The 16,424-nt window shown below is 40.6% G+C and overlaps 1 protein-coding gene across 1 annotated transcript in view; it reads left to right on the top strand.

The window, feature by feature from the left end:
- The first annotated feature begins 8,464 nt into the window (after positions 1 to 8,464).
- The window catches only part of LOC139687560 (serine/threonine-protein kinase 32B), a 538,955-nt gene continuing 530,995 nt past the window's right edge, over positions 8,465 to 16,424 (top strand). The window contains exon 1 of the mRNA XM_071584772.1: positions 8,465 to 9,099. Coding sequence (XP_071440873.1) covers positions 9,045 to 9,099 — 55 coding nt within the window. The 5' untranslated portion in view covers positions 8,465 to 9,044. The remainder of the gene's footprint in view (positions 9,100 to 16,424) is intronic.

Here is a 16,424-nt window from a genome sequence, read left to right as displayed (position 1 = left end):
TATTCGGTATCCTCATCTGTTGAAAATAATCGTCTTCCAAGCGAAACTTTTAGGTTAAAAAATAAGAAAAGCCCCTAGGGACCTGGTAAATACAGTAAGTGGTCGACCAATTTGAATTGCACTTCGTGAATGTCAATCGTGACGACCGCGTGTGAGCAGGTGCGTTGTCCTTGTGGAAAAAAACTTTCTTCTACTTCAAATTTGGTCGTTTTTTGCAATTCCTGAATTCAGCTTGTCGAGTAGTGATGCGTAATACTCTCCCGTTATTATTTTAACTGTTTTAAGGAAACCGATGAATACCGTTCCGTGATATCCCGAAAAACAATCTCCATCACCTTACCGGTCGATGGAACGGTCTTCGCCTTTGTCGGAGCAGGTTCACCCTTTGCGGTCCACCGTTTTGACTTTTCTTTTGTATCAGAAGTGTAGCGTTGGATTAAAGTTTCATTTAAAGTTATGCATCGACGAAAATCTGACTCGATTCGCTAAAACCGCTCCAACAGGCCTTGGAAATATTCACTTGAATGCGTTTTTGGTTCAAAGTGAACAAACGCAGCACGCAACGCGCGGATAACATGCCCAATTCTTCAGTCAATATACGAAAAACACGTTCTTTCGATGCAGACATAGCCTCTGCTATCTCTCTGACCTTAAGTCGACAGTTTTTCAGTATCATTTGGTGAACTTTTTCGATGCTATCGGTGGTTGTTGTAGTTTCTGGCTGACCCGAACGTTCATCATCAGCTAAGTTGGTACGGCTACGTTTAAATTCAGTTGCCTAAAATTTAATGGTACAGTGTCCCCTACCACAGTGTCCAAATCGTCAGGTTTCAGTGGGCGTATTAGGCGTGTCTTTCAAAAAATTATATTTAATGACAGCTGGATACTAATTTTTTCCATTTTCACAGAATACATCACAAAGACTCGCTCAAATAATTGCTATGCAAAAACTTAGTTTCCTGAATGGCTTATTATTTTTTGAGCACCTTTTAATGTATGCGCAAATACATTCCCAAACATTTATTGAAGAGTTCTGCCATTTTCATGTTGAAATTGAAAAGTTTTCAGTTCACCCACGGAAGTGCGGGTTAACACAATTGGAGTAATATCGAGATATATATATATATATATATATATATATATATATATATATATATATATATATATATATAGCTCTGTTTTGTGTCTCAACACCTTTATACTGCTAAATGGCAAAATTAAAATTATTGATACTGTTATTAATTTATGCCCGTGATATCGATTTTGTGGCGTGATCCAAATTTTGTAAAATCAAAAAGCTTAGGATATCCATAGGCACATAAAAGTCAGAAAGACAATTACAACAGAGATAATATTTATGTTTGGGATGTAAAATTTCAAAGAGGAGTAAGGTTGTTTACTCTCATACTTAAATTTTGACGTAAAAAGTTAGGTTTATGGAAGTAATAACAATCCTTCACTGCAGACTTTACCGTCTCGAATGTTGGGTTTAATTTTGGAAGCGAGTTAAATCTCACTTTAAAAAATTTCTTATCATGAAAGAAAGAATACGAGGGCCGCTCCATAAAGCGAGAGAGATTTCTATTTCTTCAAACGACTAATGTTTTTGACAAATTTACTCACGAGATTTTTCCATTTGCTCGCTAACACGAAGCATGAAAAGAGATGCAAGAGCATTATCAATGCTTCTCCAATCTTTCGTATGAACATCAAGCCTTTTTTACACTAATTGAAAATTTAACTTTTCGTCCTTCATTGGTTCTCTCCCGTTTAAAGAAAAGAGATCGAATGACGCATAGCGAAGACGTCCTAGCAAAGTTCATAATGGATTGCTGTCAAAAAATAGAGGGAAAACATTAATTTGGGAATGCAAAAATGAAGCCTAGCGAAAGAATAAGATCGCAAAGTTGTAATAGAGTCCCTGATTGATGAAGTAATTCGTTTACGAAAGTGTTTATAGTTTTATCCTGTGATTGTAATAATTTTACTATTATGATCCAAAGTGAAATATTGGGATATAGTTTTTCGGTATTTTTATCTCTTCCCTATTGCCGCAAACATACTCGTGTGTAATTGCATACGAATACGTTTTTCTACTCTACAAGCTACAGCAAGGGCGTAATGTTGGAGTTATCAGGACACCAGGCCTGAAAATGTAGCGGGATAAGTTATGTAAATAGGGAAGTTTTCTTCATTTGTTAGTATTTTCCTTTCCTGATGCTATGGTCGCTGATGCTGTGGTGCACGAGGAAGAAAGGTCTGACTCTCTGCTGCACCTGTGCATCCTATTTCTGAGGGTGGATCGAGATGTTGCGGTGGCTATCGTACTGGGTTCCCACCCAGAGGGCCCGGGTTCAAATCCCGGCGGTGTTGAGCATTTTTCAATGGTATCTCGATCCCTACTTGAGGTGCTTTGTGGAGGGTACGTTCCTGCCTGAAGGGTTTGAGTGGGTATGCCGTCCGTCGGATGGGACGTTAAGCTGCGGACACCTTGGCGCCTTTTGTAAAGAGTAGGCTAATGCCGACGCCGGGTTTCTCTCCACCCTTCATCCTTTCCTGTCCATCCCTAATGGCGCAAATGACCTCAGATGTCGGTCGCCTCCCCTACATACTTATTTCTGAGGTATCCACTTCAACATTGCAATCTCGCAACACAGCATATTACTCTGCCAACCACAGCAGGAGCGCATGGCTGAGGTGTCGTTAGGAAATTCATAATTACTCCTTCAGCCCCTTTCTCATCATAAAATTCAACTTCGACAAGATATTGATACAAGACGTCTTGAATATAACGTAAATTACAAGCGATCAAACTTCAACACTTGAATCACAACTCTAAAGAGGCTTTCGTATGGTCAGGGAACCTTTTGAGGGAACAATTACCATTAATTTACTCACTATAACAAGGAGAAACACCCACACTAGTCATACATTTACAATTATTTTCTATGATTTTTATCATCAGTTAAAGTTATTTTAAGTTCGCCGCAAACGATATAGAACTTGGTGGTGAGTGAGAAATTTAAATTGAATATATTTCAATATCTCGTTTAAGGTAAAATTTTATTTATTTAACGTATTCCGGTGACCGCATTCGATTAATTATTTGCTTATTTTGAAAAAAACGTGAAATAATAATGTAAGGACTTGAAAAGAACTATACAACTCGATATATTGAATTCCAAAATTTGAATATCGCTGCGCGTATTGCTCGTGCTGGTCGGTTATTTCCATTCAATAATCATTTTATCCTCAAGAAATTTTCCGGAGCAGGATTCTGAACGACTTTGTTGGGAAATGAGCACCTCAAGTCGATCAAGTTGATCATGACGTCAATTGTATTCATTTATATGAAATTTCTTGAACCAAATTTGGTCTTTTGATAAGAAAATTAGTTAATAGTCATTAGTCGAAACTTCTAAATCTTGCGTTTGTATTTTATCCGCTCCTAGACGGCAGTTGGCCGAATGGATTTTGATCGTTATTTTTGATAACGAAAGTCAAACTCAAATAAATCCAGCGCATTTAGTGCACTCAGATTTCTTTAGTCTTTTATGTGAATAATTTTTGCTGCGAAAAACTAGGTACCAGGTATGAATTAAAAAAAACCCTCAATGGACTGTGACTGCGAGTTGTCATGCGTAGCGCCTGTTGGGAAGGCAACCCGTTTAACCGCCTTCGTACGCTCTTGATCGCCTCGTGAAATTTCCTTCTCTTTTTCTTTGGTTCTTTTGTGAAGCGTTTAGTATTCATCTGCATATACGAACCATCACCGCTACTTAAAACGCCACAAGTATCGCTAAAAACTCTGAATAAGGCGAAAGAGTTTATTAGGAGACTTTTGTCCAATAATGGAAAATTATCAATCTGCATGTACGTATGTTGTTCTATGAGATGCATTCAAGTTCTGAGACATTCCAACTTTCTTCTTGGGACTACCAGTTTAAAGGAAAATATTGAAGAAGGTGTGGTTGAGCTTAAAATACGTGGGAGATCTTCATAAAGAACACAAGACAATGATGGCTGAATCGGATAGTGAACAGGGCTCGTATAGCTGCCGATAGAGTGAGAATCATTTTCAATGCTTTAAATGACATCATTTGGTGTACAAGAATAGCTTGTAATCATCCATTTTCTCCATTTACTTGGTTAAAAACCCATTGAAATTCATTTCCATTTAGTGGGACATAAGGCGATGATTTTATGGATGTGAAAAGCGTCTTGGGTGCGACGGTTCAAATAAGGCTGAGCGTCATGTAACAACGAACCCAAGAAGCCTCGGTCATGGACAAGCTGGATCCGTGCAAGCATCAGGCATAAGAGACCCCAAAGGAAGGGTTCTCAACGGTTGTGGAATCATGGTGCCCACGTTGTGGAAAATACGTACGTCTACATGGAGATTATGTAGAGAAGTAACAGAGGTTTCAATTTTCTGGTTTTTGTAGTTGGTCAGATAAATCTTGGGAAACCTGAAAACTTGAACGCACCTCGATCCACTATTCCACGTTTAGCTGATGATTTTTATAAATGATTCGTGGTAAATTGTGTTTAGGTATTGAAAATTGACCAAAATTTATGATAATTAAAATTTAAGTGCTTTTTCAGAAATGTGCTGAAAGTAATGGGTATCAATTAAAACGCGGGTTTAACTTAAGATGAGCTTTTGAGTTAAATCACCTCCCTCACCCTAAAGACTGTGCTCACTACACAGCGCCATTGGGATAAACATTGCTTGGGAAATATTTAAATAAAATTAAAACCCCCCGCATATTTACCTGATATTAATAGAATTGAGCAAACATTGCTGTATCATTTAACCACCCACCACTCCCACATTATTCAATCTCTATGCTTCAAAGAACTGTGGAATTTTCCAAATAAGATGGTAATTAGGTAGATATAAGATGTTCAAGAGACGGAGGAAAGGCTTAGAGAAACCTGGCATTAACTTGTTCTCTGCAGAAAGACTGCCAGGGGTAAACAATTTAACGTCCCATCTGACGGAGGGCGTACTCCTCGTGATGTGCTCTCTACATGAGACTCCAAGTAGGGATCGACGTTAGATACACTGTTCCGACCCCCTAATATATTTAGTGCCAAAACAATGAAATATAATTTCAAAATTTATGCTGATATTATATTATAACATCAATTATTAATATCCGAGTTACTGCAATTAACTTTGTTAGAAAAGTCCACTTGAAAATCCTCAAGTATATGTAAAAAGAAATATTAGAGTATTGTCTGAGATCTCTTTATGATACCCTAGATTTTGTAGCCAACTCAGACATGTTAAGTAACTTTTAGAATATTCAGCTGAATAATGGTTTCATGTTTTGAATTTGCATATTAATTTTGTGGGATATGGCAGCTTTATTTACGTATGAAGAAGAAAATCAAAACATTAAAAAAGGTGCTCTTTTATGCACGCCAAAATATTCGTGTTTTTCCAAGTGTTTTATAACAGTAGCACCGCGGGTGCCGATGTTTCAACTGCACTGTGACAATTTTCGAACTGGTTTCTTCTGTGAGGCAAGTGCATTGGTTAAGATTTAACATGCATGGATAGTATGGATTTCAAAATATAAAATTTGACCATATGTGTGGAAACATTCAGAGTATATATTTGCAATAAAATCTATTTTAATAATTGTAATGAAGAATCTATTATAATTTTGAAAATGTATTTGTTTAAATTATTCACTCTCCAAAATTCACTATAAAAAACCACCTTCCAGTAAATTTACGTGATGGAAATGGCACAATGCCAAAGCTTTGAGCAAATAACGGTATTACACCGCAAAATAATATTCAAAGTATGTGCAGACGTTAGAACCCGAATCGCGTTTTAAAATAAAAGTCACGAAAACATATCATTCGCGAAAAATCATGAAAACTTGGACAAAAATTACGTAATCGTATTTGAAAATTTTCAATGTCCCTAATGTTTAAAAACAACAGGTATAGTATAGTTAAAATTAATTTTTAATGGGCTGTAGACATGAATCATTGGACAAAAATGATATCGTCATAAATATATGAATATAAATAAAACCCGGTATTACTGAGTAAACTATTCATTAACCATGCTCATCAGAAGCCGAATTTCAAGATGTCGATCCACCTCTCCATATCTTCGCTGCATGTTAAATTGACCTCTTTAACCATGGCTTAGCTCCAGAGAAGCCAGCTTCAAAGCGTCACTAGCTCTGGCTAAGCCACGCATCACAAAAAGGTTATAGAACCACGGAAAGAGCGTTACATACAGCATGGTTTCCGGGATGTCTACCTACAGCACTGAGTTCGTCGAACATCATTACAGTGTACCAGGAGTGAGCCAGATACTGTGCTAGTGAAGCGGAGCTTTCACTTCATCCTCGTACATGATCGTAATTTGGGTGGAGAACAACATCACAGTAAATCGAATAGCAAGCTACTGTTGACTGCCCTAATTGAAACAATTGGGAACGGATCCAACAAGCAACGGCTCTTGATCATGGAGAAATTTGATTGCTCCCTATCCTCAAAATAATTTATAAGCAATTTTATATTGCTCTGCCGAAGATCGCCAAGTATTTCCTATTTAAATGTCAATAAATATTTTTGAACGAGAGTAAAAGCAATTTTCATCGGAAACTTCATTGTCTCTTTGTTCATCTGACATGCATGATAATGACTTAATTTTTTCCAGTCATCAGAGAATGTATAATTCATAGTCGGCCGCATATTGATATTCAACACCTTATTTAACGTGACGCTTATTTTTTAGAGATTTCGGAGTTAAATAATCTACGTTTCTACGTCGCAAAATTCGCTCAATGGACTACATATTTCTTCGGGGGAAATGAATGCGCTATTGGATTTGTCAATTCTGAATCTCACTATTTTCAACCAACTCGGCTCTCCATTTTTGCTCTTGTCAACCCAACTCAGGTAAACGAGTTTCCACGTGAATTCATCGGCAATCACTGAGGCGGCTTTTATTATTTTCTCTTCATAATTATTGGGTAGTTTCCAAACCGAAGATGTTTGGGTTGCGATTCTCCTTCCGTTTTTTGTCTTGAATTGAATCTTATTTTCTACCCTTTCAACCCTTATGAACACGCCATTCGTAATGACGTCAACGGGAATTATCATTTCGCTTGTTAAAATTGCGAGTAGAATGAAAGAGTTTGAGTCTTTATTTATACATACTGGTTTACGGTTGCTTCAAAAATGTAATCTTCATCAACGGTTGTTAGACTTAAGTTTTAAACTCATTGCTGTACCTGGCAGTTAACATTATATACCTTAACAATAGTTATTTAAGTAATATTGAGTCGCTTTTCATTATTTCCAAGTACATTTATTTTTTTCCGATTTCATCGATGCCTAAATTTTACAATGGTCGAGCACGCAGCCCAGGTAAAGTCTTAAACATTGGACATTAAAATGGCCTCTTTACTAAGGGTGGGAGTTGACTAGGGAAAAGTGAACGCTGGGCAATTTCAAACCAGGGAAAAAATGATTGATTGGGAGAATTCATGGGATTGATTCTAGTTACACAGTGTTTTTTTTGGCATCGGTCGTTTTCTTCCAGCGGCATTTTATCGCAAAGTGTCCTTTTGAAATAAATACAATAATTATTGATAGAAAACTCTATTATGCATTAAACCAAGTTTCAAACTACGCAAACCCTGAGCGAAAACGACATCATAAACTATAAAATAATATCAAATAGAATTGTTGACAGGGTGATGAAATGTTTAAACGCTTTAGGCACACAGAGATACCAATGAAAAATAGAAGAGTCGGTTTAAAATGTTCTAAAAGTAAATCTACGTTATTGTCGTGAATGACCTGAAATTTCAAAAGAGGAGCTCTATCAGGGGTCCAAAAAGGTCAAAGAAAATTGATTGCGGTATAATTGAAGTAAATATTGTACTTTGTGAAAGATTTTGAACGGTTTCTTATCCGGCTTTAAAAGTACCTTGCGCTCAAAGAAAAATTTCAAAAAAAGCGATCGGAATCGGTGAATCGAGCGGTTTTGGAAGAGGAAGAGGGAATGAGCTAAGGATTTTCTTTTGATTCCCGATTAAAACGGGAAAGAACCTTGTCGAATTATTCGTGACAGGTTCGCTCGCGTCTGGCATGCATTTCGCCTTGAATTTTCCTGGCGAGAAAAGGGCCAAAGAGCAGCTCTCGGGAAAATAAACTCGGGGCGCCGAGTTAGAAGGCGCATGCGTAGGAAGTAGCCCACTTCCTCTTTCCAGTCACAACCCCCCTTCCACATCCTCCCCGCCCTCGCCCCTACGCTCCCCCACTCCCTTCTCTTAACTCCTCCCACTTCCCTCCTCACCGCTCTCCTTCCTGACCCCATCCCATCCCCTATCTCTCTCTCAGGTTCTCCGAAACACGCATAACACCCAGCACCAACGCTCCACTCTCCTACTCCCTTCCTCTCTCTGTGCTCCCTGTCCCCTCCCCACCCTCTTCCCCTACCCTCACCATCACCGCCACCCCAACAGGAACGACCGACTCTCGCAAAACGACCGCTCAATCGCCAGTTCGCTCCGCGGCGGCTGATCCCCCGCGCCTCTTCTATCGTCTCGGCGAGAGAGAGAGCTCGGCGCTCTCCCTCTCCGCCCCGCCTTGCCGAAGCAGGGCTCCCAACACGAGTCCCAGCCGCTGCTCTCGCTAACCTCGGGCTCTTAACCGCCGCAGCAACACACGCACAGCCCCTCTCGCCAGGGCGCGCACGGACTTCTCCCGACGTCCCCCGGAGGCGACGACGCCCTCGCCGCCGCCATGGCGTGATCGGCGATGTGGCGGACGTCGGATCGGTGACTCCCTTCATCGGTCGGCGGTCTCCTCTCCGGAACCGTAAGGGTACATTCCGGGGTCGCCGTATTCGTCTTTAATGCCTGGTGGAGGCGACTGGGGGTCGGCGGAGGATCCACACGGGGCGGACTCCCCAGCGAGCCGAATTCGGCGCTCTGTTATAGTTAGCGTGTAAACGCGGGCGTGCTGGACCCCTCCTGTTCACAACCTCTCCTCGTCACGTGATGGGGGCCAACCAGTCCGGGGCGCGTTCGGAAAGGCGTGCCAGTGATGAGGAAGGTTAGTTCAGTTTTCATGATTCACCTCTCCCCATTTTATCGCCGAGACCTTTCCGTGAACGACGCCGAAGGCATAAATCTTTCAGAACCAGATGGAAACCGCACCCGTATCATCGTGCTTCCTTGCCACGGGAAATATCTTTCTGGCGTGGCTGGCAACCCGGTGACATAGTGCTCATCGTCCTTACCGTTTGTTTTTGCCTGTTGATATAAGCAAGTGTAGACGGTGACTAAAATATTGGAAGGTGTTTAGAGAACACTTGGGCATCACGTAAATCTTATTCTATCAACAGTTCGTAAACTGAATTCTGTCTCGCGAACAATAACTTTTTAGGCGAGGCTATTTGTTTGTTTCGCCTGTGTCAATTTCTCATTCGTTTCCGCAACGGGTTTTTGGTACCAGCGTAAACAAATAATACCAACGGACGCATGAGCGTTACATCGTCTGGTTTCGGCGCATCTGTTTCGAATCTTAAGGCATTAAGCAACGAAAACGGACAAAAGTCCGTTGTTGAAATTTCAACCTCTCCATGCAAAAATCGTTATTTTTAAAAGAACCCCAATTAATGTTCACCACGCTGATTTTCTCTGATCACTTAAATATTTACGCTTGAGCGTCGTCATGCATAATGACGGAGACAAACTCGGCAGCTTTCCTCAGCTGACCATTGTTTACATTCGCGCTGGCTTGTGTAAGCCCGGAAAATTCGGTCTTCTCCGACGTCGAAAGGTCACCCACCGTAAACAGCTTCATTTATTATTGGGCCGCCTGGGATGTTGCCATATTTTGCGATAAGGAAATAACCGATTTTTATATGGCTAGTGAGGAAACTGTCGTGTAACATTCTCCTCCCACAGGGATTGTGGATTAAGGCTAATTACTCTGCAGAGCATTGATACAAAAACGACAACAGGGAGAAGTACGAGTAATTTCTGACCGACGTAAATAAAACATATGCAAGTTTACCACCCAATGCATAGATAGGCACTTAGGCTGGCTCCAATTTGTGGATCTTTCTAATGAATGAAACTATTGTTTTTCTACCGTATTTTATTGTTTGCGTACAAAATAAAGTTTGTAGAATAAACTCGTATCACGGTCAAAACGTCGTATTTAAGAACAATATCGTTGCTCTTGAACACATCAAAGCGCGTTGTACGAAACTTCGAAATGCTTTGTACGTTGGCAATAAAAATGATAGTGGAAAATATAATATCTACTTTCACTTGCCCAAATAAGTTAATGATGACGTTTTTGTACGGGATAGGTTGGTAGTCTGTTGCATGTGCCGCCTTAGATGAGGCGACCAGTCTCCCTTCGCGGTGAGAGTGTAAGTACGACCGGTCTATGATCACACTTCGCCCACGTCATCCTCCTCTTGTCATGCACACGTACATACTACATACGTTTGTGCGATTGGGCACTCAGGGAACCCGTTGGAGTGCGCAGCGGAGCGATCGTCGAACGCCGGTTCGTCGTCCGCTCGCTGCCTCAGTCGACCGTCGGCTCCTCCGCCGCTATCCGCCTCGCATCGAGTCTGAAGGCGGCAACACTCGGGGTAAAACGCCGGGGCACCTGTTGAGGGTGGTCCGCGGTTCGCGCGTCCGAAAACATTGCACATCTCTACCCGGCTTTCCTCGATCGGAGCGAAGGGTAGAGGGACCCATATCCATGTCAGCCTTTTTCGGGAGGGAAGGTTGACTCCGGGTCGTGTCAGCTCTCTCTAGCTCCCTCACATCCTGCGAGGAAGAAAGGGCGAGAGAGTGTTATGAGAGAAACGTCGGCGTTCCGTGTTATCTCTCTGTAGAGCTATGGGGCCACAATGCTCGGAGGAGTACTCTGCGCCGTAGGCTTGGTGTCGGAGGAACCTCGGTCGCCCCTTCGTGGCCTTAGCGGAGTTTCCGGTCGTATCAGGAGCCTTATCGTTTTCGAAACATAACTCGGCCGTCTGTTTTTCTTTTTTTTACCAGCCGTGATGGGCGCAGGCATAAGCATGCGCCTGCTGCCGTCTAGACTGCCAAGGAAATAAACATGTACGTCATCCGAAACGTGGATGGAGCAGCCGTTAATGAAACGTGATTTCATCAGGCGTGTAGTGGTTAGATATACAGACTAAAACATGTGAGAATGGATGTAGTTACACAATAGTTAAGCTAAATTTTCCAGTAACTTCGAGAACGTGATGGAAATACATCAAGATGGATAAGAATTGCCTCTAAAAAAAATTGATTTACGTCATGCGAATCCTGATTAATGATCTTGGAGAAGTATGCCTTTACCAATGGTTGCCTCTGGTTGCGTACGGTTTTCACGGTCAAGTTGAATGATTCTTACGCTTTGAAATTGATGCTTTGTTATAACATTTTTTCGATTTTCCATTTGCTTTTTCTCATATGTCGTGGTGATGCAGGCTTTTCATTAGAATTATTTAGACGAAGAATCGGAAGACTTATGCTTCGACAAAACATTTAGGAAATCGCAGTTATGAGCAGCTCTTATATTTTAATATGTTGGTAGAGTGCCAAATTCACATTTTAAACAATCTTTTGGATCGCAAAGAAAACGGGTATTTACACGCTGGTTTATTTGGACTGCCCAATTTTGACGCTAAGTGTTGGAAAGGCATTTCAGGTGAATTTTTTATGGATCGTCATAGATCGAAGGATGAGCAAAAATTTGCACGATTTCATTATGCATACATCTATCTAAATTTGTGGAATTGCCTTTTTAAGACAAAAATGGCGATTTTTTATAAGAAAAAATGGCCGAACAATATGAAATGAGACACATCGCACCATTCCCTTGGCTTCTACGGCTCCCGTTCCCACATATTGTTCCCAGTTGTCACGTAACTTGTATGAGAGACGCCCCAGTTCCATTAGGCGGCGTGATGCGACTTAATGGCTGTCATTTGTCAAAGGTTTTTATAGTCAAAGATTGAGATTGAGATTTTTATTTGGGATTTCACGAAGTACTCTCGGGATAATAAAACCTGTAAGGTGGGGGAAGTAAAAAAATATCAAAACCCGTATTGAGCGGATGATAAATTACATTTGGTCGTTGATTCTGGAAGCAGAGCGGCTTGTCAGCACATTAAGATAGGGGTGATACGTTAAGTGTCTCCCTCGGGGCAGTTTGGTTTTTAATTACCAATGGGCAGATGCCTTAGATAGGGCATTTAGGAAAAAATCTACATCTATCTACATCTACATAATACCCCGCAAGCCGCCGCAAGGGCGTGTGGCGGGGGGTGTTAGGTCACCAACCGTAAAAACGAAAAATACCACATGCAAAAACAACACGGAAAATTACACCCCAGCAGCGCACACACTCATGCAAAACTCCCTCCATCCAATACTCATGCAAACACATACACTGCAAAACAACAAAAAACTGCACCCCAGGATACAGCACGAAAGCCATCCTAAAACACGCAAGCCAGGACACAACAAGCAAGAATGTGAAACATCACTACCACATGAAAATGCACCACAAAACACTCTACCCCCCAAAGAGACAGTAAAAGGAAGGGAATGCGACCCAACGTTGCGGGTAGCAGGAATTTCCCCCCGCCGGGAGGGAAGAGGGACTGAAAGGGAAACTTAAAAACAGATGAACAGAACACGAATGATGTCATGCGGAAAGAATGGGTTATTATAACAAAACACATAAGGTTAGTGGAGGAGCATGCATTTAAGTAGAACTAATTATTTTTTAGACACTGAGGGTGGCAAGTGGAATTTTTACTATCTATAACACTACAGTTGCTATCCCGTATTGTCCGTGGGAAGAAGGAGTCCTTGAGTCGGCTAGTCCTGGCATCTATTTCCCGAATTTTATATACATGATCCAAGCGACCAATGTATGTAGGAGTACGAATAATCTGCGAGAACTCGGTGCTGAAACATGCGTATCTGAATTTATTTAATAATTTCAGTCTTGCATTGAATCGTCTCTCTTCTAATGATTCCCACCCCAAATCCATGAGCATTTCGGTAACGCTTTGCGTTTTATCGTAGGAATTTTTTACAAAACGGGCTGCCCGGCGTTGAACCTTCTCAATTTCCCGAATGAGACCTTTTTCACTCGGGTCCCACACGCTGCATGCGTATTCTAAATGAGGCCTTACAAGAGCGTGGTAACAACGTTCCTTGACCTTTGAGTCACTTTTGCCGACAATGCGTCTAATGAATCCCAATTTTTTATTTGCTTGACCGCAGACTTTACGTATGGAAAAATTCGTGTTTATTTCTAGTTATTTCAAGAAAAGGGCTCAACTCTACTTGATTTGTCTTCCGTGCTGCTGAAAATTCGAAGGAGAAGGTTTTATGTCTGCGTTTCGGCGAAGTGATGGAAAAGAGAAGTGATTATATCAGTCCAAAACTTATTTCACGCTCATTCGTGAATAAATAATTCTTACGCATTGAAGAGTTTAAGGTGGGGAATTGGCATGGGATGCTGTGGATGGTTTTACTAATAATACCTAGACTTGAAGGTGGAATTTGTAAAACGAAAACCTAATTAGAGATTTATACAGTTGTAGTTTATGGCTTGTAAGTATCAGAATCACTGCCAATCGGTCGGGTGGGTGACTTATTGAATTTAGTTCCTCGAAGAGTATCACTGCGAGAGCAATGCAAGATGCGGAAATCTGCTGATGAGATCGAGGTAATCAGCGTAGTCAGTCGGTTGATTTTTCAAGATAAGAGTTATGCATCTAAAAGAAGTTCATTCAAAGAGCGTTGGAATCGTTTCTTTAAATATGTGATTTTTTTATTCTCCACAAAACGTTGTCAATACAAAACATGAGTCATTGCGTAGATTAGGTTTTGTTCCGCTATGAAGGGGTGATAATTGTGCACAATATAATGCTCACTGCCTAGCGAATACTCAGGAATGCGTCCTACTTGAATGGTTTCATCTCAATCAACATCGGCTCGTCTTTGGCTTGATCCATTAATCCCGATTGTTTGAGGTTTCCGGGAGTTTGTTTCAAGGAGAACTTGCGGTTTAGTTCGTTCCGTTCTCGAAGATTAAAGTTTGTATTCAAAGGATTAGTGTTAAATGACTCGGATGTCATTCTCAGAGAAAGGATGTTGCAATTTATTGTAGAATTGGAACAAATTCAGTGCCACAGCACGATGATATTCGCCCGCTACTTACAATTGGAAATATGTTTCATGAGTATTCCGTATTCCACGAAAATTTGCTCATCCACTTTATGCCCACCCTACTGTATGGAGATATCCCGTGGCGGGATTAGGGATTGTCAAGGCGTATAGGCATTTCACTTTGATAATCATACCCCAGTTGTGGAAAGCACACGGCAAAACGATTCCCATTCCCCAAATGAGTTTTGACCGGCGACCCTTGCGGGTGCGGTACTTGCCACTAGCTATCATTGGTAGGCTTCACGGTTACGAGCTGTACAGAGTCCAAGAGCATTTATTGTAACGGCGTCATGCCTCATATAATGCCACATATCTATTTTTGCCGATAAGCCTTCTTAATAATGGAGCCTTTTGCTATCGCCAATGACGCAAGTGACATGATATTGTGCTCAGAATATATTGGTGCATACAAAATACTGGGAATGATGGTGAATAAACAAGGAAGATTTATCTATCCTTTCACAGTGTGTCGTTCAATATCCAGATTCGTTCAATTAATATTGATGGATTTGAATGAGATACTGAACTAAACAAATATCATCTGTCTGACGCCGGTACTCCAGCGGCAATGCCTAAACGGTTCTAGGGACGGACTTGGATAGAGAGAAAACGCTATTGGGTTTCACCGTTCGTTTTCGAGATTCTTTTTTTATTAATATTTTAATCTTCCGCAAATCTGGAAAGGAATGTTGCCTTTGGCTTTGTTGCACGTTTAATTGACTTAGGGAATCATAGAATTCGATATGGATTGTGTTTTTCAGTAGGATCAATGTTACATCTATTTCAATGGATGTAACACTGCTGGAAATCTAGGAATTCACCAATGAAAATAGTAAGGATCCTTACCGCATCACTTCACTCGGCATGTCATCATATTTCCAATGAACCGCTCTGTGATTCGCAAGATCGAAAGATGTATGTATTATTTGGCTTCCATAATCATAGCAAACTTTCTCTTCAGGTTCACTTTCTATAGGCGTTAGCCAAATTTTGCGATAGGAGACGCTTCGTATTGAATCGCGTCAGCAACTATGAAATTTACTACTGATTACAAAGTTATGGATAAAAATATTGCTCAAAACCACGTGAAAGGGAACATACAAATATCCAAAATCCGTCGATGACATCGGAACGCACGGAAAAGCAAAGAATTACTCTATATAATGTTCCAAAAATAATTTTATCGCCAAATTTCTTCGTTCGAATTCCAAACTAGCCAGACGGAGTTTGTATTTATATGAAAATATAATATGGAAAAAATATTTTAAATTTATTTATATTTTTAATGCGTCATAACTAGGATGTATGGCGAACAGTACCATATGCTACAATCAATTAAGATTTGACCATCAGAAATTTTCAAACCACGTTTCAAATTCAAACCCCCAGAAAATATGTGACGTACTGGATTCGCTTCCAAATGGCTGAATCATTATGGCGTATTTATATGATAATTAAAGGAATTGGGATCGCGACCTTTAAGGGTCACTCTTTTCCTTTTCAGTTTTGATTCAGCATAAGGATTTCATCTTTGTCCAAATTCATTGTCTTCACCCTCAAGAATATCAAAATATACACGGTTAAAGTACCATCTTTCTTGCTTTTGCGTATATGCTAAGAGAAGTACTCATTATCCGTTTGAGTTTTAAATCTCATTTCGTATTAGCTGAACTAAATTTTCCGGAAAATATTCTGTGCACTAACAACTGGAAAAGGCGCTAAAATTTTGGAAGATAATTCGAAGCCTAGCAAGTTTTTAGGACAAAAATAAATCAATTCATTATTCTTATCCTCAGTTTTGTACGGAGACGGATAAGGTCGAGTGATTAGAAATGTATGTCGCAATGAAATATTACTCGGCTGAGTATTTAAGTGATCAATGAATATAGGGCTGGGAATTTTTCACCGGGGTAACCTGGAAATGAAGGAATCGGTGTTCAATTTCGGCACTTCGAAGTACTAAATCGAGTTGTAATCAATTATTTAAGTGCCGACAAAAAATGAGAAAATTTGGTTCCCGTCTGGCGTGTTTGTTCCTAATGAAGAACCAAGTTAGGGAGGTAGAAAGGGAAATCGTGTTCGGCGGCCATTCTCCCACCCTCTGACGGACGAATTTCAATTTCAACGGAGAAATTAAAAGCAAGAAAATTCCGG

Source organism: Hetaerina americana, unplaced genomic scaffold (genome assembly GCF_022747635.1).
Source record: "Hetaerina americana unplaced genomic scaffold, ioHetAmer1.1.p SCAF_2, whole genome shotgun sequence".
Taxonomy (NCBI): Eukaryota; Metazoa; Arthropoda; class Insecta; order Odonata; family Calopterygidae; genus Hetaerina; species Hetaerina americana.
Note: the sequence above shows the minus strand (reverse complement) of the source record. Positions and strands in the feature narration are given on the sequence as shown.